The sequence below is a fragment of the Talpa europaea genome (assembly GCF_964194135.1).
Source record: "Talpa europaea genome assembly, chromosome: 6".
In the NCBI taxonomy this organism is placed as follows: domain Eukaryota; kingdom Metazoa; phylum Chordata; class Mammalia; order Eulipotyphla; family Talpidae; genus Talpa; species Talpa europaea.
The window spans coordinates 28551497-28576495 of record NC_140072.1 but is presented as its reverse complement, the minus strand read 5'-3'; the positions used below and the strand labels follow the sequence as shown (position 1 = coordinate 28576495).

At 40.8% G+C, this 24999-nt stretch overlaps 1 protein-coding gene across 1 annotated transcript in view; it reads left to right on the top strand.

Annotated features, from left to right (window-relative positions):
• The window catches only part of STPG4 (sperm-tail PG-rich repeat containing 4), a gene marked incomplete at both ends in the record, with an annotated part of 32248 nt that extends 7538 nt beyond the window's left edge, over positions 1–24710 (top strand). The window contains 4 exons of the mRNA XM_084234783.1: positions 7343–7407; positions 7631–7685; positions 21960–22064; positions 24588–24710. Coding sequence (XP_084090909.1) covers positions 7343–7407; positions 7631–7685; positions 21960–22064; positions 24588–24710 — 348 coding nt within the window. The remainder of the gene's footprint in view (positions 1–7342; positions 7408–7630; positions 7686–21959; positions 22065–24587) is intronic.
• Positions 24711–24999: the final 289 nt, after the last annotated feature.

Sequence of the window (24999 nt, the reverse complement as noted above, 5' to 3'; positions counted from 1 at the left end):
TTAGTGCCAAGACAACTCTTTCTGTATTCCCCTCAGCAATGGGATGAGGTGGGAGGTTTACTTTCTGGAAGTGCCTTTTTAGAGTTTTGAATTCCTGTAAGCAGGATCCCCATCATACCCCACCATCATTGATGGGTCTAGACTTTGACCTTTAGATCCTGCTAGGGCTCTGAAATCTCCTCAAACCCAGCGCTGTTCTGCTGTATGTAGTCTGGGCCAGCAAACCTCCTCTGACATATCCCTCTGGCTTTTTGCTGTCTTTTGCTTTAGGGGTCTTAGATTTCTTGTTATCCTTTTAGCAATGTCATACCATTTTATTTTTTTAAAAAAAATTTATTTATTTTAATTTTTAAAGCACTGGGTACAGTCAGAAGCGCGGGAGGGTGAGAAAATTCACCAGAGCCAGAGCAGGGAGCAGAGCAGGCAGAAGTGTTAGGGGGAAAAGGATGTCCTAAAGCTAATTCCATACAGGCTTTGTGGACTCCACCCCCACCCCAGGCCAAAGCCAAAGACACTGGGAACTCCAAATCCCATCACCACCAAAGGGAAGGTGGCTGGGACCTGAGGGTGGGGTTAAGCAGCCAGGTGGATATAAAAGGCAGACACGTGGGCTTTGGGGGATCCCCATTTTGGCTCTCCGCCAGCTCGCAGCGTCCGGCCAGCTCTGACAGTGACTTTGGGTTTCCAGGTCGTCGGATGGGGTAGGACGCATTAAAGACTTTATTTCCCTATTTTCTCCCTGAGTTGTACATTTTCCTTATTTCCTTTTCCCTTGTAAATAAACCTTTTATCAACCTTTTGTGTGTGCCTGCAGTGGAGTATTCATAAGTCCCTTTTAAGCGCGCGGGTGAGGACCCACAGCCAGGAACCTGTTCAATATCGGGCCTGCTCTATAACAGAAGGACCGAAGTACACTGCTGAGGGGAGCAGAGGGCGGCAGGAGAGGTCTGCGTGCCTGTGGGACCCTCCTCCCGTGGCCAGGGAGCAGCCAGGGTCGAACTGGCGCTGCAGAGGCTGCGGGCAGCTTTGCAACCCAGCGCTCAACCGCTGTGCCACCGGGGAGGCCCCTGTCATACCATTTTAAAAGCTTAAAAAAATATACTGTGTTGCATTAAAATTCTAATGTATGGATATATCCTAATATAGTCAATCATACCCTGTTGTTAGTCACACAGTGGAATTGTGGAGGGAGAGGGTAATATGTATATATCTCTAAGTCTTTTGAGATACATTGCCAAAGTGTCCTACAGGAAAAAAAATGTTATAATGCAACTTCCCCTATACAGAGTTTATTTCCAATACTATTTTTAAATGCACTGTTTATGGTTTCAACTGGAAACACGGATCAAATGACTTAAACAGGGAAATTTTAAAGTATGAGCTTGAAATCAGAATGTTAGGGGAACTTCAAAACAAGCTGAAGTCAGCTAATTTGTGCCAGGTCTTCCTTCAATGAACAGCACAGGGAGAAGATGATGACTATGCCCCAGGCTGTAACCAGTAGGGTTCATTGTGAAGATGTGAGGAAGTTTCAAGAAAACAATGACCACTAACTAAGTGGCGTCATCATTCCTGCATCAGAAGCTAAAAACATGAGTCATGTTCTTTTAAAATACAATTGAAGTAAATATTCTTGTTTGATGCAAAGGATATGAACTAGGAATCACAAGTTACTAAAATACATAAATTGATGTTTGACTTCAACTAATGATAATAGTGAGAACATGATTTTTTACCTAGCAGATGATCAGCAGTTTAAGTTTAATGAGACCCATTGGCAAAAGGGATACAGAAACAGGTATCCTCATATATTGTATGAATACACATCATTACAAGCAATTTGGCAGTTCCTAGCAATGTCTTAGCTATAAACTTGCATTTCACTGTCAAGAATTTACCTACAAAATGGTCTTACAAAATGCAGTGAAATATTTATATAGAATACAGCAGCATTCTTCATAATTGTATTTAACTAGAGGACTAGTTACATAATGGTGCATCCATACACTGGCATACTGTACAGCCATTAAAAATAATAAGTAATGGAAGCATCTCCAAGATATATTATTAAATGAAAAAACTCAAGGAGTGGGACAATATTTATACCACAACTGCATTTATATAAATGAAAACAGATGTACAGATGTGTAATAGTAAATTTATACTCTTTTTCTTGAGAGATACTTAAGCAATCAGTAGCAGTGGTTTCCATTTGGGGGGAAAGGGGTGCATTGAGGGGGCAAAGAGACTTTTTTTCTTTGTAGAGATTTTTAATTGTTTCTAGTGTATAAATAACAATTCTTTTAATCATGCTCATTTGTAAAGAAATCAAAAATTTTCCAACTTTTTTTCTCTTATTTCTTCTTTTTTCTCATTCTCTCCCTAGCTTGAGGACATTTCAATATAAATCACAAACAAAAATGACCCACAAAGTTGGCTCATTAAAGATATTTTTTGAAGCTGAAGTCCCAGATAGCACCTGTAAGGCAAAGCAATTTGATTGTCAACAGGCAGATATGTCAGAAGAGTAGCAAATGAAAATGAATTTTGAAAGATGGTGTCAGAGACCAGGAGCCACATGTAGTCCTTAGTTCATTTGGAGCTGATGTAAATTAAATTACAGAGAACTGGTAAATTTGGGGATAATATTATTGGTATCAGATGGCTTCTTTTTGAGAAAGTCCTATGTTAATCTATTTCTCAGACCATAAAGAAGCCTGAGCAGCGAGTCAGTGAAACTTCCGTATGACACAGGGGACTATTTTTCTTAGAGAAAATACACTTGATAAAAAAAACCTACCAATAGTGCCTGAAAATACTGCACTTAATGACCTTTTGAGTGCGTTCACCTTATGATCATTCTGATAGGGCTACTATAGGAGTGAAACATCTGTTTTTGTGTCCCAACTATTTATGGTTCTGGGAACTCAAAATATTGCCATACCAACAGCCTGATAAGCAGCATTGGATTTTTTTCACTTAGTCCTATTTTCTGACATTGATGGTATTGGCACAACACAACTGAATTAAATATTCACACTAATGTCATCCTGCCATTTTTATGACGTCAAGTAATTGCAAGATTTCTGAGTGTCTAATCAACATGTATTTTGAAGCATTATTAACTGGAACATTTTTATGGGCACTTTGTCTAGATCCTCTGATTCTTAGATTATAAATGAAGAATTGAGAAACATAAACATTTAGAAAGTATATATGCTTCCAAATAAGTATGTCCATACACACACATACATATATTGTTTTGGAAATATAGACATGTTTCCACTACAACTAAGGACAACAGAGCCAGCCAGATAGTTTGCAACAAATTTAGCAATATACAGAGAAACACATTTATATGACTATACAATGCTTATGTAAGAAAATCAGCCCCCTGGGCCTCCCCTGGTGGTGCAGGCGGTTGAGCACCACCCTGTGAAACTGTCCACAGCCTCTGCAGTGCTCGTTCAATCCCGGCCGACTGGCCAGGGCCCCACATGGTACAACAGACCTCTCCTGTCGTGCCCACTGCTCCCCTCAGCAGTGTATTTCATCATTCTGCCTGTTCTGTTCCCCGCTCTGTCTCTGGTGAATCCTCTCACCCTCCTGTGGATCTGGCCTGTACCCTGGTTCCTGTATAAATAAATAAATCAATCTTAAAAAAAAATCAGCCCCCTCTTAGCTACATGAAATAACAAGGAATGGTAAGTAGAGAAGGACAAAAAGAGAAGCTACTAGACTGATGCTCAGAGTTTTCCCATGAGCACTTCATTACGAAATCTTATGTGATTACTGAGCATAGATGATTAAGTAGCTAACTTTGGGAGTATTTTTATTTTTACTTTTCAATTCTCTTTCTTTTTTTCTCCTCCTGCGCAATGTATATATGTGTATGTGAAAGAGAGAGAGAGAGAGAAACCAGGAGCACAAAGCATATATACACACAGTTTAAAGTAAATAGAAAGTAGAAACCCATGTAACCATTATCAAAATCAAGAAATAGAATGTTGCCGCCCCCCCAAAAAAACCCTGCTTAAAAGATGTTACTGTTCTTCCTGGTATGATACAAGAAGGTACGCATGTTTCCTTGGGATTTATTATGTCAAGTGAGCCATTAACAAGGCACAGGTGCATCAAACAATGTGTATAATTCATCATAAAATTTGTATTAATGTTAGTATCACTGTATCCACAGAAACTGCCTCTGGAATCAAAATTGTGCATTAATATGTGAAAGACAGCTGCAGGGTAAAATATAATAGCTGAGCTTCCAACAGGCAAATAATGCAAAAGATATGGATGTTTTATTTTTTAACAAAGGCAGTATTGCATTTTTAAATGTGGTTTTAAAATAAGAGGGATTGGGGGCAAGAGTGTTCATTTTAGGAAGGATTCTTCCTGCGATTATGCAATAGGACTCCTCCCTGCCAGCTCCTGCAATATGGATTGAAATACTAGTGGACTGACCAATCTTCTCCTGCCTCCTCATCCTCCTTCCTTTCATTGCCTTCCTTTACATATCCCACTCTCCATGCTTACTAGTTCTAGACATTCCCTCCTTCCCATACCTCTGGGCTAAAATCCAGAGACCCAGGGACAAAGGAGCCTCCCAAGTCATCCAAAAAGTTCAGTGATGGGCAGAGACAGTTTCTTGGCAAAGCTCTCCTCAGAGTAACCTCCCTTGCTCCCCTGGAAGAAGTCCTGCCTTCTGTAAAACCCCACTGAAATCTCACTGTCTTTACCACTGTCTTTTAGTTCACACTTTTGTGTTTATTTATCCCTCCCAGTTTTACTGAGGTATAATTAACAAATAAAAATGATATATGCTTAACATATGCAACATGATGATTTGATAAATTCAGTATCAAATGATCACCACAATCAAGTTAACATATGTATGTGGTCAGAACACATAAGACATTCTCAGCAATTTTCAAGTGTATAATGTATTATTAATTGTAGTGACTGCTGTACTTTACATCTCCCAGCACGTATTCATCTTATAGCTGAAAATTTTTTTACCCCTTGACCAACATCTCCCAGTTCCCCCACCTCCCAAGCCTTGGCAAACACCATTCTACTCTGTTTCTATGAGGACAACCTTTTTTAGATTACGCATGTGAGTGATACAAAACCAAATTTATCTTTTTCTTTATGGCTCACTCCACTTAGCATAATGCTCTCAGGTTCATCCAAGTGGTTAAAAATGGCAGGATTCGGGCCTCCCCTGGTGGCGCAGCAGTTGAGCGCTGGGCTGCGAAGCTGCCCGTAGCCTCTGCAGCGCCGGTTCGATCCCCGGCCACCAGCGAGGGTCCCACATGGTGCGCAGACCTCTCCTGCTGCCCGCTGCTTCCCTCAGCAGTGTATTTCGTCATTCTGCCTGTTCTGTTCCCTGCTCTGGCTCTGGTGAATTCTCTCATCCTCCCGCACTTCTAACTGTACCCAGTGCTTGTATAAATAAGTAAATAAATCTTTAAAAAAAAATCCTCTAAAAAAAAAAAAAAAGGCAGGATTCCCTTCTTTATGACCAAATAATATTCCATGGTATGTGATACTTAACAATAGTCTGTCATTGACCCATATCGATAATGATGGCTGTAAATAGGCTATGCGACATAGCCCAGGTAGGTTTGTATAATTCCACTCTATGACATTTGCACAATAACCAAATCACCTAGAGAGAGGCATTTCTCAGAATCCCTGTCATTAGTGATGCATTACTATATATAGCACATGTTCTTTATCCATGAATCTATCAAAGCATTAGGTTGTTTTCATATCTTGGCTATTGTGAACAATGTTGCGATGAACATGGGGGTGTATATATCTCTTCCATATACTCATCTTGTTTCCTTAAGATATATACCCAGAAGTGGGATTGCTGGTTCACATAGTAGTTCTATCTTTAATTTTTGAGGAACCTCCATTTTATATTCCCAACAGCAATGCACAGGTTTGCTTTCTACATTCTTGCCTGTTATTTGTCCTTTTCATAACAACAATCTTAATAGGTGTGAAGTTATAATTTCTTTGGTTTTGATTTGCATTTCTCTGATGTCTAGTAATGTTGAGCACCTTTTTGTGTACCTGTTGGCCATTTGTATGTCTTCTTTGAAAAATGTCTATTCAGATTTGTTGCCCATTTAAAATTTTTTTTTTTTTTTTGCTGTTGAGTTGTGTAAGTTCTCTCTGTATTAATCCCCTACCAGATAAATATTTGCAAATATTTTCTTCCATTCCATAGTTTGTCTTATCATTTAGCTAATTATTTCCTTTGCTGTTCAGAATTTTTTTAGTTTGATATAGTCCCACTCATTTTGTTGTTGTTGCTGCTTTTGGTGTCATGTCCAAAAAAATCATTATCAAGACCATGAGATTATGTCATCTGCAAACCAGAACAATTTTACTCATTCCTTTCCTGTTTGGGAGGGAAGGAGGGAGTTGTCATACCATCTTTATGAAATGTAAAAATCTTAGATGGCAAGTCTACAGTTTTTCAAGTACATATACATGAGTTATGATAACAATGAGCTCTTTCAGATAACTAATCAGTGGGATGCTAATAGGATGATATAACGCTTATTCACATCAATTAGCCTATGGTGAAATTGGTTTCATTATACATCATTTCCTTAAAGTCACACTTTCCAAGAAACTATCAATAGTGTTATGTAATGACTTACCATCTAAGATTTTTACATTTCATAAAGATGGTATGACAACTCCCTCCCTTCTTTCTTTCCTTCTTTCTGCTTTTCTTGCCTCCTTTCTTTTCACCTCATTGCTGATTTGACCAGGGTGTCCTGTTTCTGATCTCAGAGAAAAGCTTTCAGCTTTTTACTATAGAGTGTGATGTTAGCTGTGCATCACCCAGTTGGAGTTACTCTCTCCCTACCCTCCAAATCTCCAGTCTGCCTTTTAGCTCTGAATATTTATGTTTTCTGTAAGAATGTTTTATGTATGTTCCTTCTCACTCCTGCTGGTCAGGGACCTTTACTCTTTTAACTATTATATTCCCCATCATACCTACCTAGCACAGTTCTTACAGAGCACTTTCACAGAACTGTGTTTAATTCATTTGTTGAGCCTAATATATTTTAAAATATGATCAGTTACACAGCATTTTACTATTCATCTCAGGGATACCATCATAAAATTCACATAGAAAGTGAATGCACAGTAAATGTTTGGAAAATATATCTTTTTCACTATTAAAATAGAGAATATATGAGATCTTTGTTGTAGGGTCATTAAAAAAGATTATAAATGACAGATAAATAAAATCAAGTAAGTTTAAGACCTGTATTAATCTTTTATTGTTGTCCTTGTCCATGCTGTATAGTCAATTAAGCTTTCACCAGGACAATACAATGTACTTCCTGCTCCTGTTCCCAAGTATGCTGCCAGGTAATTATATATTAAATTTTCATAATTTCACTCATGTTTTTCTATTTATATCCCTAACTTATTAATGACTTTAAAAACTCACTTATGCCCATCATACTCAGATTAGCATTTTAAAATATTTAATCAGAGATAAGTTACCAAAAATCCTCACATTAAAAAATAGAAACTCACATTATAAAAACAAATTTAGAAAATCATTTATCTTTTTATTTTGGTAATACAGGAGCTTCGTGTTTCGTTCTACAGTTCAAAGATTCCCATCGGGCTGTTTTATTCCTGTAAGTAGATTGTAGACCATTAACTCATGTTGAATTTGGTGTTTAATATATACAGCAATTCATTCTGGTATATTATGATTAACATTTTGCTCATTAGAGTAGATACACAATGAATATTTAATATAATGACTGAAGTAATTGATTTAAGATATACTTAAAGGAGGTCTGAATATATACTAAGGATTTTAATGTAAGTAGCCCATTTGTGGTACATTGTAAAAGAAAATTTAAGGCTACATCAGGTCTTGACTCATATCACCTGCTCAGCGAGGTCATGCTTACTAACTTGTTCAGAATTTCCTGTTCCCCTCTTCCTTGCTTTATTTTGTCTCCATAATGCTTATCTCTACCAGTTACACTATACTTAAAATTTCACCTATTCTGTTTTTATTTCTCTACCACGAGAATGTAAGCTTCATGAAGGCCAGGATTTTTGTTTGTTTTTGTCCTAACTATATAGCATCTAAGAAAATAGCTGGCACAAAGTACTTAATGACTTAATTCATCACAGATATTCAATAGAGCATTGTATTAACAAACAAAAGGAAGACAATCTCTAATTTCATTCCTTTCACAATGGTAAAAATACTTTCCTGTTTCTACACTTTTTCAAGTACATATACATGAGTTATGATAACAATGAGCTCTTTCAGATAACTAATCAGTGGGATGCCAATAGGATGATATAATGCTTGTTTACATCAATTAGCCTATGGTGAAATTGGTTTCATTATACATCATTTCCTTAAAGTCACACTTTCCAAGAAACTATCAATAGTGTTATGTAATGACTTACCATCTAAGATTTTTACATTTGATAAAGATGGTATGACAACTCAGTAGAGAAATTAAGAGATAGTTTGTGCTTACAATAGAAATAACTTGGAATAATTTAGATTCCTCATGCCACACTATAATGAATTTCATATTTATTAAATAGTTAAGTAATGAAAATGTAGCAAAGACAGGAGAAATTATACTGCATATATCTAATGTTAAGTCAAATTTTCTGAGATAGTAGCAATGGAAGGACTTGTAATGGAAAAGAAGTATTAGATTTAATTATGTGACACTTTTAAATTTTTGTATGCCAGAAAACTATAAACAAAGTTAGTAGGCAAATGAAATTAGGAAAAAATATTCAACAGTCATTACCTATAGGAGAATTTTAGATAAGGCCACTAATTCTAACAATTTTTAGGAAAAATATTAATAAAAAATTAAAACAGATAAAGGTCTTGAATGGACAGTTCATAAAGAAAAATTTAGATATCCAACAAAGATAAAAAATTTAATTTTTAATTACATAATTTAAGGATAGCATTGTTATGAAGCCTCATATGATAATATAAGTCGCTTACATCCATCCCTGGATTTGGGTCAAAATACTTCATGATATTTTCACTGGAAATAAATGGCAGTGGAGAAAAGTTTTTGTTAGTTGTACCGAGTGGGATGAGCAATAAATACAATCTTAGTTTTGCAATTATCTGCCCTTGCTACTAATGTTATTTTTACATAGTGAAGTAACAACTGCCTTTAACCTCTTCAGGAAAATAAGAAGCAATTTAATAATAAAATATTTTACTTCACTTTAAAAAAAAGTTAAGTGTGAGAAACTAAAAGGCCTGGAGCTCCTGAGTCCAGAACTTTGGCACAGCCTTCCAAGAAATACAAGCCCCTGTCTGCTGTCAGGGTATGGGACGGTAACTACCTGGCTGCAGGGTGTTAGGTGGGCCTGTACCTGAAGAGACATTCAAGCAACCCTCTTGCTTTCAGTCCCACCCTTACCTCATGCCAGATACCTAGTGCCTAAGATTTCTGAGCTTTCATTGGGTTCTGGGGAGCCAGTCAGTCTGATTCTCCTTAGCAAGTCCAGGCACTTGGACTTTGTCTTTTTCGACCCTGGTACCATTCCTCTAAGCCACTCCTCATCTTCCAAAACCATGTCATTTCTGTTGGCTGCAGTGTCTTCCCTTGGTTGTGTATTTTTGTGTGTGTGCCATTGTGGAGGAGGGATGGAGGAGCTCGTTATGACTTTTTTATTTGATGGGGAGAAACAGATCACTGCATATATTTACTTGGCTTGGGCAGCAAGCAGTCCAGCCACTAGTTTCACTCCCCATACAGTACATGATATTGAATTTCCTTTGAAATGTATGCTTTAAATGAGTGTTGTGCATTAACAGTGATTTGTTTACTCTTAGTAAAGAGAGATTCAATTAAAAAGAATTTGCTTTTAGTTGAGGTTAGGCTGTCAGCAGGATAAGCAAGTATGTGAACTAGCACAAGGTATTTGATTCTGACAATTTTCACCTTTGTTCTCATTGCTTTTATGGAGAAGATTTTTGGAGCTCCTTATTCTGCCATTTTCATTGATGTCACTTCATCCATTCCATTTTATAAATAAAAAATAATTCACTGATTTGGAACATCCTGTCCTTCAATGGAGTAAAAAGAATACTTTCATGGAAAGTGTTCCAAGAAATAGCCCAGGGTTGTGATTCAGTCTGTCCTAAACATGCATTCCCAGGCCAGACTTGTGGGTTTGGTTTGGATCCACAAACTCGTAGGTTGCTAAGAACAAACTTTTGAGCCCAGCAGTGGGAGATGGTAGCTTGCAGTGTGAGTATAGTAAAAAAAGTCACACTTACTAGAAGACCATTACCTCAAAGCTTTCTGAGATAAATGCATTAACTTTTTGACCATCGTAATATGCCATTCAGTCTTTGTCCGAAAGTTCAACTGATTGATTTTATTATTCAGTTAAATTGTTCTGGAAATTAACATCTTAGTCATAAAAATGTTAAGGAGTCTTAGAACTAGAAGAAACTTTATAAATCAACCTATTAAGGTGGACTTTAATAATGATGATGACCATCTTTTATTGAGTGTTTTTTGCTGCCAGGCACAGTACTTAGACTGATAAAACCGGTTTCATTTAATCCTCACAGCAATGTGGTAGGGGTAATGCATTGTTAGTGTCCCCAGACCCAATTTCAGTGGTTGGGGAGAGGTGGGGAGGGGTCCTCACACCAACAAGCAATTCTTGGACACCAGCAGGTTGTCAGAAAATTCAGCTCCATTCATATACTCTTGCCCCAGACAGTATCATGTTCTACAGGGGAAGATGATCAGCCTCCCATGATCATCCTCTACCTTAGACATCAGTCACGAGCCCTAGGCAAATCCAACACTTGGGTTTCTGCCCAACAGGCTACAAACAGGAGGTTCCCATGACTCCCTCCTCAGACTTTGGGTGTCCAGTTGAAAGCCCAGATTATTAAATGTGCTTCTCACCAACTGGCTGTAAGTCAGAGGTTCCCAGGACACTCACCTGATTAATTTGCTAGAATGTTATAGAGAAATCAGGAAATCCATTTACTTACTAGATCACCAGTGTATTACAAAGGACACCGAAGGTTACGAACCCATAGCCAGGTGGAAGAGATGTATAGAGAATAGGTACAGGGGAAATGTGCAGAACTTCAGTGCCTTCTCCAGGCACGCCATTCTCCCCAAGTCATGTTCTCCAGCCCAGAAACTCTCCAGAGCCCCCTTCTTTTGGACCTTGATGGAGGTTTTGTTAGTGGGCAGAGTGAAGTGGACCCCAGGACCCACAAACTTGCATGCTCTAAAGGGATTCTGCCATCTCTGCATAAAGACAAAACATCCTCTTGGTGAGTAAGAACTTTAATAGTTTCCCAGCGAGACACCCAAACTTACCCATCCCCACGTGGGTAAATGCCCAACCAAACAAGAGTTGGCCCGAAGCAGGGCTGCTGAGGCCTAAAAGCTTGCACAAGGCCAAGGTACCTCTGGCAAGGAGCCCTAGTAAAGGGGCAGAAGGAGTCAGGCAAGTCTGGGATGAAAGGAGCAAAATTAAAGTACAGGTCAAGATAAAGGCTGCCTTTGTCAGCTTCCCCACATGTATCTCACCCACGGATTTCTTCCAAGTATCTCTGCATGTCTTGACTCTACGTGTCTCCTCCAGTACATGTCCAAAGCCAAGAAGCAAGCAGTACTTTTTTTTTTTCACATGTCTCTCTGCTCCACTGTGTCTCCTTTCTTGTGTCTGTCTCAAGCTTCCTCTCCCAGCTCAGCTCCACCCCTCATTAAGTAGGGCAGGGAACATGGAACCGCTCTTTTTTATGGAGATGCCTCTACTACAGTTTTATTACTTAGGTGGGACTGATTAACTCATTGGCCTTTAGCAATTGAACTAGTCTTCAGCCCCCTTCCCTTCCCCAGAGGTGAGGGAGGTAGGACTGGAAGTTCCACCCTCCAGCAAGTTGGTTTCCCTGGCAACCAGACTCCATCTTCACTCACAACATTTAGGAAATTCTAAGGGTTTGGCTAGCTCTGAAATGGAAATTGTGCGTGAAGAACCAAGTATGTATGAGACATGTATTTTGGTCATCTGAATGATGCTCTTGTCACTCTGTGTGTGTATCTCACAGGTCGTATTTATCATCTCTATTTGATTGATAGGTCAGGAAATGGACATTAGTTGTCCGCGGTTACCATATGTTAGCAGGCAGATCCAGGACTTAGACACAGTCTGTGGTGACCTCAACACCTGGCTCGAAGCTGTCCTGCCTGCTTGAGTGAACATGATCAAGTAACTTGATCAGTGGAGCTTTGCTGGATCCTCACTGGTCACAGGAAGACTTTTCCTGTGATATAGGCACTTTTCCATTACTTTCACCAGCTCCCTGAAATGCTATATTTTTTTATGACGTTTTCATTTTCATTTTGATGTGGGTTTGGATTGTACTTGCAATGTGTTGCCAAAAGGTCATTTAATTATGAGGAAGAGAAATGAACTTTCTAGTCAGGTTAGAGAGACTCTAACCTGTCTGCAGTGAGGGATGCCACTGTTAAGTAGGCAGAGTTCTGAAGAGCCTATCATTTTATTATAAGTGGCCAGCTCATTGGAGAATTCTTTTGAGTTATGACAAGTGTTGGTCACATTTACCACTTTGTTACACAAGGACAATGGCACTGAATACTCAAAAGATTAATGCTATGATTAGACTCTTCTAAATTTGGGAATATTAAAAATTTTTAATATTACCACAGATGGGATTTACTAGAGTAGAGATTATCTACAGATTGTTGTTCTATATTGCCAAATCTTTTTAAAAAGTATATTAATTTATATCTCCACCAAGAAAGTGCCCATTTTTCCAAGCCTGCATATATCTTGTTTATCATTTGAAAATGTGTTTGTGTTAATTTGATGGTAAAGGGATGATATCCAGTTATTTCAATTTAATCTGTTTGATCTGAAGTTACACATTCTAATTATTTGTTACCCAATTATTTGTGGTCCTTCCTGTCTACTGTATGGTCGTAGTCTTCCAGTTGTTTATTGCATGGAGTTTTTGTTGATTTGTTCAAACTTTGTAGTGAAGCGATATTAACACTTGCATTTCTGAAGTTTTTAGGAATTGTGCCTTTTAGTTTTTGTTTTTATATTTATGGAAGTTAAACACGTAAAATATTCGTGGTGTTAAATGATGTAGTTTGTGAGCACCTTCAGGAATATAAGTTCCATGAAAGAAGAGGCTGTGTGGATGTGTGTGTCGTCATCTTATTCATAATGGCCCGTGCCAAGAACAGTGCTCAGAAATGTGTTACGTGAATGAATGAAATCTATATGGCTTTTCCCTTTTTATTTCTCCCCAACTTAAATTCCCTCCAGAGACGGGATGTTCACCTTAATTTTATTTGGCCTTTTGATTTCTTTTTCTAAAAAAAACTTGTAGCTCTTTAATTCTTTTTTTTTTTAATGATTATGTGTGTGATTCTTTTAAATTATATAATTCATTTATACAGAGAAATCATTTGGATTGATCTATTTACACGTTTTTTTTTTTTGTTTGTTTTCATTTTCACTGGCCAAATATATTTCACAAAATAGTCAACATTTACTTGGATGGATCAACATTGTAAATCTGCTGTGATGAGAATTTTAAGACTAGGATCTCATTTTAACAAACATTTTACAATAAAAGATTAATCAGTCTTTTTTCCATCAAATGAATAAATCGACCAAATAATGCAATACAGTCAAATTTCCAACACATATCATTGTTTCTCTTCAAACCCATTATTTGCAGGTTTTATAAACCAAGGCAAATAAAATTCACTTCCCCTCAAACTTTCTACAACTTACTATATAGCCTCAATTTTAGCTTTTTCTCTATTCTTCCACATTCTGGCACACTGCACATTCCTCATTTTTTATTCATTTAACCAACCGATTATTTAATTTTTTTATTGTAAAGTAGTTTTTAGTATTTGCTTTTATTTTTTTACTTTAATGCCTTTTCAAATTGGCATGTCTTTAAAGTATTTTTCTTCCTTGATTAAAAATGTGTGTATGCGTGTGTGTGTGTATATATACTTATATATGTAATTTTTAGTCGTATTAACTTTACCAAGTGAAACCAAGCCATACTGTTTTTGAGCCAATTTTGAAAACTGCAATGTTGAAAGTAGCATTTTGGGGTGGCAAACACACAAAGCAGCACCTCTGTGTTCTGGACTACTGAAAGGAAACCACCATCATGATTTGTTGAAAGTTTTAGTGGTGTCTGAAGAAAAGAGGGAGAGCAATTGATGACCGATAGTAAGTAAAATAAGAAGGAAAGGGAGAGTAGTTTTGTCTTAAAATTAAAATGTAGCTCTTTAATTCTTCTGAAATGTGGTAAGGTCATGGCGTCACTTCAGCCCTGTTGACTTAAGGCAGCTTGCTTCATTGTCGGGATACATGAAACCTACTGCTCCCAGAAATCTGATCTGTAGATCTGGTGCAATATAGTATGACCTGTAGACATTCGCAGTATCACTTTAAACCCTTTTGAGGAGGAGGAGGTTATAAAAGATGGATACATACCAGTGTACACCTCCTCCTTTCTTTCCATCACCTATGAAAACTAGCTCTTTGGATTTGTTAATTAGTTATGCATAAAGTCTCAAGGTGAAGTCTGTTAAAAATGAGCACATGACCATGTGAAGACAATGCAGATTACTGCATGATTTTTGTAGTTTTATTTATTTTAAAGATTTATTTATTTATGCATATAAGAGCAGAGTACAGGTAAGAGATGCGTGGGGGTGAAAGGATTCACCAGAGACAGAGCGGGGAACAGAACAGGCAGACTGACTGAAATACACTGCTGAAGGGAGCAGCGGGCGAGACAGGAGAGGTCTGCTGCACCATGTGGATTTCTCCCTGGCAGCCGGGGATCGAACTTGGGCTAGAGAGGCTGAGGATTGCTTCACAATGCAGTGCTTAACCCCTTGCACCACCAGGGAGGCCCCAATTTTTGTAGTTTTAAAAAGTGCATTAATTTTGAATTTGAAGATCCTCTAGGATCTTATGTGCCTGAAGACCCGTCCATGTGGAGGAGCCATTCTCACTAGCTCAAAAATACAGTCTCCTTGTTTGTATCAAGGATTCAGTTGGTGGATTACATTTTGTCCCCAAAGTGTAGGTGGCTCTCAGAAGAAGCAGTTGGTAAGGGATTTGTCTGTTTAGAAAATGGTTTTTAATCTTCACATTACCAATGTAAGGTTGTGTACTTATTGGCTATTTAAGTATTGTTGAAAATAGTAATCATTGGCTATGGATCAGTGTAATTGTCTGGTTCATAGGAAAGATTGTGTGGAGAGTACTTATGTGAGCATTTTGGGACAAAAGGTGGGAGACATTTTTCCCCATAAGTCAAAAAGGGTCTTTTGGCACCCACAGGGAGGAAAATTGTATTGGAAACGTCAATTAGTTACGATTCCCTTTTAGCATCTTGATAATAATCCAGGCCCACAAATTTCCCAAGACCACAGTTACAGTTCTCTCATAGCTGAATTGTCTTAAAGAGAAGACACACTGCTACAAATCCTAATTATTCTTGTCCAAGAGACTTAAACAATTAACTTGTCATTTGTGATGTCTCTCCCTTTAATTGCTTTTATAAATGACATTATAAATCTCTTGACCTACCAAAAAATTAATGACTTTTGTTCTCACCTGAATGTGTTTCAAAATGTAGGCATTAAGAATATCAGGTGTTCTGCACAACTTCTTTGAACATAGAGGGCTCCTCGTGATTATATTTAATACTCCCACTAAGGTAAAGAGGAGTGAAGAAGATTTTGTTTTTCTAAATCTTTTTCCCCCCATTTTCTAGCTGATATGTGGACAATAGATTCAGTGCTTTCCCTGTCTGTTGCTGGTAGTATACACTAATTCAATCCCTTGAAAAGCCATGTGGATTGAATTACAAAAACTGTTTATATCTCTTAGCCTACTAATTCCGTTTTGAGAAAACCCTCTAAAAAAATTGCATGTAGAAGTATTCATCTATACAAAGTGTCATCAAGGGATTACTTAAAATAGTATATGATAACAACAGCAGCAATTTAATATCTACTCGGAGGGAAGTAATTAAAGAAGAATATTACACATCCACCCAAAGGAATGTTTTATAGCAGTTAAAAAATTATTGTTAAAATTATAAAACAATGCCAAATATTTGTCAACTAACATGCAATGAAAAAATGCAGGGTACAAATTGATATGTGTATTATGATTAAAATAATGTAAGAAAAACTGTATATGTTAAAAATAAGAAATGCACCAAAATGTCTTTAGTGGCTGTGCCAAAGTGCTGTGGCCAAAGGTGCTTATTTACTGTCTTTCTTTTCCATTGATTTTTTAATTTTTTAAAACATAATTTTTTAAAGTAAGAGGTAGAATTGGAGGAAAAGAACCCTTAAAGTGGTCAACATGAAAAAATGTTGTTACATAAATAAAAGTTGTGCCACTTACTACTGCTTAATTAGGGCTCAGCCATTCATATAATTTGTGGTTTTTACTGATTTTTCTGGGCAGATTCTTTATAATTATAATTTCTCATGGTCACATATAAAGTGGAAAATGAGACAGGCATATCTTACTGATACTAGGAACAAAATCTTACCATGTCAGACAAAAATGGTTTTGTTTTATTGGATATCAGAAATATTCCAAGAGGTTTCTGTATTTTTTAAAACCAACAAGCCTGTATAGAATAAGGAAAGGGATAAAGAGGAAAAAGACTACAGATAAATTGAGTGACATGATTTGTCTGCTTTAGTAGTAGGAGTTTGAAAAGGGAATAGCAGATCTATGGCAAATTGCGTTAAAACTATCGTTATGAAAGAAAGCTGAATCATTCCAACTGTTTTTGCATTGAAGGAATTAGTTCAATTGAAAGCTAAGTTGAAATTTAGTTTAAACTTCTGTAAGGAGCAGAAAACTAATTAGTAATGTGATCCAATTGAATAATGCTAAACATAAATTGATTTCTGCTGGAAGGGAACCTGAAAGTTAAGATGATGAAAGTAGGTCCCAGCCTCAACCTCCTTAAAGAGAAGTTTACTTCTAGTTAATATTTTGGGGGAAATACAACACATCAAATATAGAGATGTACTAGAGTTTTTAAGATACCCTGGCAACTTAATTTTCTTAAAAAAATGTGCATTTTCCCAAAGGTATTAACACCAGTCATACAGCTCTGTCTGCCTGAGAGTGTGAAGAATTTCCTGCGCTGCTTTCTTATGGCAACATCTTGACTGGGAACAGGATGAGGAGAATATATTAGTGAGGATTTTTTTCAGTTGCAAGAGACAGAAATCCATCCCAAATGAGCTAAAACAAACCAAAAAATGAAAGCATAAAGGTGGTGGCGAGGAGTTTATTGGTGGACATGGTCTCTAGCAGGTTGGCCACTGATTTACATCTCTCCTCCTTCAGACATGCTCTCTCTTGGAGCTGGGCAAGAGGCCACAGCAGCCCCCTTGCACACCTGGCAGCTCAGACAGAAGTTCCAGAGCCCATGTCCTTCCTGCCTCAGGTTTCTAAGGACGGTGGCTTCCTATCTGCTGTTGGAGTAGCTAGAAAACAAGCATAAGGCAGTGAACACCTGCAGCAGCAATTCTGAACTACCTATGGATCCCCGGCACAGGCAGTCCTGTAAAAATGATACCTTTCAGATGGCCATTTTTGTGACCTCTCAGCATAGTCCCCCGCCCTCCTCACACCCAAACAGCTCCTACCCAGAAACCAGAATGCCAGTTTCTCTCTACATGGAAATAAATAGCACTAGGCCAGCCTCACAGTTAAAGTCAATTGTGACTATCTTGTGGTTCCTGACAGATTTGCTTCCACTCCATCTGCCAGCATGTGTCTCCCTTCTTTCTCCTCTGAACCTGAAGGCCAGTAGTTACTGAATTAGAGGTGTCCCGAGTTAGAGATGCCCTACCACATGCCCCCTGAGAGTCCCCAGAAAGGCAGCTCTAGCTTTTCTCTGAACCCACCTCCACACAGAATTCCACCCTCCTAGCTGGGGCGTGTTTTTTGTGGGGTGAGGTATAGGTATAGGGCACTATATTCTCACTGAATTTGGGCAAGATTATTTTAACCCCTGGCAATTTCAATCTATACTGTTTATTACTTGTGTTTTACACTTTTATAGAAAGGTATTTGTGGTGGGATTTTATTTCTGACCCTTTCTCTCTCCAAGTGATTCATTAGAAGTTGCTTGCTTTCAGGATCTGTGGGAGTAGACTGTGTTTTCTCTGGGCTCCCTTTAGTCCTGTGTTAAAGAAAAACAGCTTAAAACTAGGAACCTCCCAGCACTGAGAGACAAGGCCAGGAGCGGCCTCTGGCTCCCACAGCTGAGGCGCTGAATCATTGATTTCAACCTTATTTCCTCATATGTTAAACGGACATAAAAGCATTTCCCACATGAGCAAGTCCTGAATGCAAATGAGAGTGGGCATAAGAAGGGACAAGGTGAGCTAGAGATGGTGCAGGGAAGGGGCCGCTGTCCTGGCAGGCCCAGGGTCTGGGACGCTGGCGATGAGCAGCAGTGGAGACGCTGCTGAGCCTGCTTCAAACCCGGCTGGAGAGGCACAGCTGCTGCAAATGAGAAGCTTCAGAAAACTGAGACCTTGTGGAGACTGCAAACACAAGGATGATGCGTGAACTTTTACATCTGCAGTTAAACTGTAAAAACTTCCTTAGCGAGTACACGTATAAAAAACAACACACTGGTAACTGTCACCAGAAAATTGAATTTCAGGTCTGTAACCATTTTTTTTTTTTTAAAGATTTATTTATTTATTTATTTATTTACACAAGCACTGGGTACAGTCAGAAGCACGGGAGGGTGAGAGAATTCACCAGAGCCAGAGCGGGGAACAGAACAGGCAGACTGACGGAATACACTGCTGAGGGGAGCAGCGGGCATGGCAGGAGAGGTCTACGTGCCATGTGGGACCCTCGCCCAGGGCCGGGAATCGAACCAGCGCTGCATAGGCTGCAGGCAGCTTCGCAACCCAGCGCTCAACCGCTGTGCCACCGGGAAGGCCCTCCGTAACCATTTTTTAACAGGAGACTGTGTGCTCTTTATTTGAATGTGTCCCACAGAGTTAAAAGGAGTAACATCCTCCTCCCTAGGCGTGCCCTGAAGTCCCGGTACGTTTTGACCTTCCCTACCCTTTTACTATTACACTTTCTACACAAACCCTTCCTCCTGCTTCTTCCCTGCAAACTCCTCCTTGTTCTCTAGGCCCCAGCTCACCTGTATTTCGTTAAGGGGCTTCTCAGGCCTCTCAGACCAGGTGAGTTCACTGTCGCATGTGCGCTTCCATGCATCCATGGTAAGGCACGCACTCCCTGCTCGAATGTAAGGTCCTTGAGAGTCGGAAACAAGTCTATGTTGTCAATTATGACTGAGTCCTGCCAGTGACAGAGACCCCAAGTAACAATATTATAATCAAGATAGCAATGTTTGCCTCCTGCAGAAAGGGCCTGCAGCAGGCAGTGTAGAGCTGGCCTGGTATTCCAGCATCGGGTTTCTGTGTGCTGCTCAGCTAAGCTCGGCTTCCATTCCTGTGATCCCAGAAGCCAAGGGTCCAGCACCAACTAGCTGGCAGGAGGCTCTGTGGAGTTTGCACACACCTCTTCCACCTCTACCCTTTAGGCCGAAAATAATACCTGCAGGGGAGGTGGGAAATTTAATCCTTATTCTGAATCGACATGTGGACAGATAAAAATTATTCTAATTCTCAGAAACGGGAGATCGTCATAGGCCACAGGATTCTTTGTTCGCATCACACCACCTGGCACATTGTATGCTGATTGAGTAAGGAAATGAACCCTCACTTAAATATTCCTTTGCCAGGGCTGCCTTCACAAAGGAATACAACCCAAGTGACTTAAACACAGAAGTTTATTTTCCGATGTTCTGAAGGTCAGAAGTCCAAGACCAAGGTGCCGGCAGTGCTAGCTGTCAGGGAAATGCTTCTGTCCCAGCTTCGGGTGGTTTTGGCCAGCTCTGGCATTCCCGCATCTGCAGACGCTGCCTTCATGTTCACATGGCTTCTTCCTGGGTGTGCATGACTAAGATTCCCCCTTTCAAAAGGACACCATTCATCATGGATTAGGGCCCACCCTAATGACCTTGTGTTAACTAATTACATCAGCAAAGGCCCTACATTTCTAAATAAGCTCATATCCTGAGGCACTGAGAATTCAAAATTCACAGGGTTTATGAACTTGGGGGCTGGAGGGATGGCGCCATTCAATAATTAACAATTCAGGATAATTTCATTTACCGCCACTGCAGTCTTTCTGAGGTACCTGGTATTTCTCTGCTCTGGCCTGCCCCAAAGTGACATGCTTTCTAACTCCTGGGCAGTGATGTCCTCTCCACCCTGGGGGAGGGCTGTGTGCAGGGAGGGATGGCAGTATTACCAAAGGCCTCCGATGGGACTGAACACTATTGTCCATTAGGGGTTGGAACCAAGTAAGTCTTCTTGAGGGTGTGATAGGGACGCGGGGGCATGCCAGAAAAGTCAGCAGGCCCTGCTCACGGAGTCCTTTGCATAAGTTGAAGCTCCTGCCCTTGTTTACAGCCCACTGAGACCACACTTTGCCAGTGCAGACTCACTGCTGTCATGTAGTACAGGTATTTGATAATGAGAGAGAAAAAACATGAAATACTAGAAAAAAGAGGTTACCATCTTGTCTCTGCTGTCTGCTGTGATTGGGGTTTTTCTCTTTTCTTATTTGCCTGGAGTTGGGACTCATTTGTCTTCTGGATTCCTTGTTCCCAGTTTCTTTTCTTCTTTCTTTTCCTCTGGATAGGCATATGCGTTTTTAAACTGTTTCATATCTTGCCAGATTGTACTCTGGAAAGGCTCGTCAAATTTGTATTTCCCCCAGAATCCTATGGGAGTGCCCAGTGCTGATGGTTAATGTTTGGGGCGTCTTTCTTTTCTTACTCTCTCCCTCCCTCCTTCCTTAATTTTTCCAGACTCAAATAATAATGTTGTTGTTTTAGGACCTCCCTGGTGGTGCAGGGGTTAATGCCTCAGGGCTGTCAAGCTATCACCAGCCACTGTGGCCTGAGTTCGATCCCTGACCAGGTAGCTAACCCACATGGTGCAGCAGACCTCTCCTGTCAAGCCTGCTGCTCCCCTCAGCAGTATATTTCAGTAGATCTGCCTGTTCTGCTCCCCACTTTCTCTGGTGAATCCTCTCAGCCCCTGCACCTCTGGCCTATACCCCAGTTCTTTATGCATAAAAAGATAAATCTTAAAAAATAGTTGTTTAATTAGAACTTATTTGGTTATTTGTAGGGTTAAAAATTGCCCCCCCAAACCCCACATACCATTTCTTCACTGAACAACTTTATTTCCTCTTTGTAAATTACTTTTTACTTTTGGGGTATTGATCTTTTAAAAATTGTGTTCACCTATTTATGTTAACTTCATAGATTATATTCATGTTGGTGAATTGCTGTGAATAAGCAATTGCTGTGATAAGATAGACTGTATTACATGTACATGAAAGAGTAAATGTGCTCTATAAGCCAACTGCTCAGAGCAGCAAGGCACTATTACCTGTCAGACGCAACAGGTTCCAAATGAGGCTGCCAGTCTGGGGTGGGGGCCCGGCAGGGGCAAGGGAAAATTCTACGGGTCACTTACTCTCCCCCTTCAGTCTCTTACAGCCATCCACGAAGCAGGTAAGCAGGTAAAGCAGCTATTTTTCCCTTTCATATGACTTGTCCCAGGGCATCTTAATAAGCTCTTCCAAGCCCAAATCCAGAATTTTTCTATTTAAGACTGATTTGTGTTTATTTGTGGAAGGCATAGAAAGCAGTAAAATATATCAAATAGTAGTAATTTTCAATTTTGCTTTTTTTCCTGTAGCATGAAGGCCCAGGACCAGGTCACTATGACTTGAAAATACCTTCAACAAGTTCTATTACTTCTTGTTTTCAATCCCGTGTACCTCGATTCATGCCCTCCTCTTCAGTATGTATTCTAAGACAGACTATGGCTGGAGGTTTTGTAACTGTGTTGGGGGTAAGGGGTTGGGGTGGGAGGTTATAGTTGTGTACAGTTCTAGTGTTTATCCACCACGGCTCGTCCAGGCTGCAGAGCGTGTAGGGCTCAGAGTTGGCAAGCCCTCAGCCAGCTTCAGACTCCGAGTGACTCCAAGCCTGAAGCCCGTGGCTGAATTATGGCCCCAGTTGAGAATAGCCAGCACTGTAACTAACCACCAGCGTCATGACCTGGATGCTTTGTGGGGAAAAGGCTCTAATGAATTGAGGCAGGCCGTGGGCAGCGGCTCCTCCGCCCATCCAGAGCTGCCCACGTCCTGTGTGTGTGGCTTCTAGTAACAAAAAAAGCAGAAACTATTACTGAGCCAAAGGGGACCATTAAGGCATGAGTGATCACCCTGCCCCCAAGGATTTGGGACAGACAGGAAAGAGGCTCAAGTCCACAGAGAGGTACAAGGAAGGTGGATTCTTAGAAAGTGCAGGAACAAGCCTTCAGCAGAGGAAACCAGCAAAGACCACAACAGCACAAACATGGAGCTTATAGGCAGTGGCTTTTTCTATCTTTCTGTTGTTCTTTTTTCAATGCTAAAAGACAGAGCTTTAATTCCCATGGCCTTGTTGTTCCCAGCCTGAAAGTCCCTCACACTGGCATGTTAGCTTCCTTGAGATGGGAGACAGAAATGCAAATTCTGTCTGTAAGAAAATAGGCCCACCCAGGGGTTCAGGGGATGATGGGAGAAGTTGGGCAGTATGCAGGAGAAGTCAGGGACTCTGCTGTCTGGGCCTGTAAATCTCCTCCCCCATCCCATTGTTCTGCCCCAGGCCCTCTCCTTCAGGGCCCCCTAGAACTGATGCAGTGTGGGGTAGCGTGGTCTTGATCTGGAGGCATAAAGACCCTGCTCATAAAATTACAAACAGACACATAACAGGAGGCTGGGAGATCCCTTCAGCAGATCCTCACGCTCCAGTGGGACCATCATGATCTAGACACAGATTTTTGCAGAGCTCACAGGGTGGAATCCCTTGGAAGTCAGAGGCGTGCTAACTAAGCTCCAGAAAACTGAAAGAGAAGCCAGACTTTGTAGTACTAATTTACGAGTGTCCACCAAGGGGCCTCGTGTCTGGGGCCACTGCTCTGTAGATGTCCTCTTCATGGAAGCCAAGGGCAGCCAGAAGGTTGCTCAGTGACGATGATATCAGGGCTGGGGGACAGAGCCAGATGTTCGCAAAGTCTGAGAACCACAACCAGCAGCCTCCTGAGGGGTGCCTTGCAGGACACAGGCCCACTGGGCCTCCTGCTCTGCAGGCCAGCCTCCAGGCCGCCCCTCACACGCTGCTTCCTCATTCACAGCACTAATAGAGGCTTCAGCTTCCTTTGACGTCTGGCCAGAACTTGATTAGATTTCCAGGCTGCTGCTCGCTTTTGGCAGGGCAAACATCCTGTCATTTACAGCGGCTTCGGCAGGCGGCTGATCTCATCCACGCTGGGCTAACCACTCAGTCCCACTCTAGGATAATCCTATTTCCGCTCTCACTGTCTCCTGAAGAGATAACAGACTGCAAGGAAGGGTGGAAATGACAAGTAGGTGATAATAGTGAATAGAAACAGCAGTGGCAGCTAACATGGAGCACATGCTGCCAGCCTGGCATGGTCGGTCTATCTGGGGGGCCTCCAGTGAGCTGCAGAACCTCCTGTGAGGCAGGTACACTCAGCCCGGTTCATGGGTGAGGCGCGGAAAGCACACTGCCAGGGTCACACCAAGTCATTGTGGCAGACTAGGACTTGACCCCAGGCCTGACATTGAAACCCTTTCCTTAACCATCACTCTGGTGTGTCCTCAACAGATCTAAGATAAAACGCTTTTGGGTGGGTTTCAAGAATCTGTGCATGTGCACAGGCACTGGAAACACTAATAGAAGAAATCAAAGTTGTAGTCTATGAGAATGACATTCATTGCATTTCATTGATACAGAAAAGTTTTGTTTAAATAATTTGCAAAATAATTTTTTTAAGAACTTCACCAAAATGAAAGCAGACCTTTGAAGATGAGAACTCCTAGGTCCCCCGGGAATACTTCTGACCCCTGACCCGGGGGGTCCATGGGCCTCAGGAGAGCAACACCTTGTATCACACGGGGTCACCAATAGAGCACTCATGTTGGGTTTTTGAAGTTCAGAGTTCTTCCTCACTGGCCCCTGGTTGTCATTGGAGGGGAGGGCGATTGCATTCCCAGGGACAGGAGTTGCCTCAGTGTGTGTCCTTTGGGAGAAAGTGTGCCACGAGGTATAGGTCTAAGCCATTACTTGCCCCCTTCTCTCAGCACCCCTGCAGCCTTGGGGCAAGCTTCTGGCAGGAGCAGGTCTCAGTCCAGGCCCTGTGGCCCTGGTCCCTCTGGGGGATTTGCCAGCTGCACCCGAGCCAACAGCCAGGCTCGAGATGCTCTGGCGTTTTGGTGTCACCATCTCTTCAGTCCCTGTTTTCTGTTATTTTCAGAAAACCCCAGGCCCAGGAGCATACACAGCTTCAAGACAATTCCCCAAGCAGCCCCGGACCATAGCTAAAATGGGCCGAGAACACAGCCTCTTCTTCAACAACACAATTGACTTTTTAAAATAAAGCCTCCCTAACCCTAAGCTGCTTTGAGTTTTAGCATGTTCTCATGTTTGGGAAACTCTGTTCTGCCCTCGTTGCTGCCCTGGCTTGAGTCTTTGGGAAGGCTTCACCACAGAACATAATCGATGGCCCAGGTGGCGGTCCTGCCCTCCTCTCTGGAGCGACCCCATCACTGAGCAGGTACTCCCAGCCCCGTTTGATGGGTGAAGTGTGGAAGCACATGGCCCAGGATCACACCTGCCATTGCCGGTGGGTCCTGGTTTGAACAGTAAGTTACCTGCTCATTCTGCTT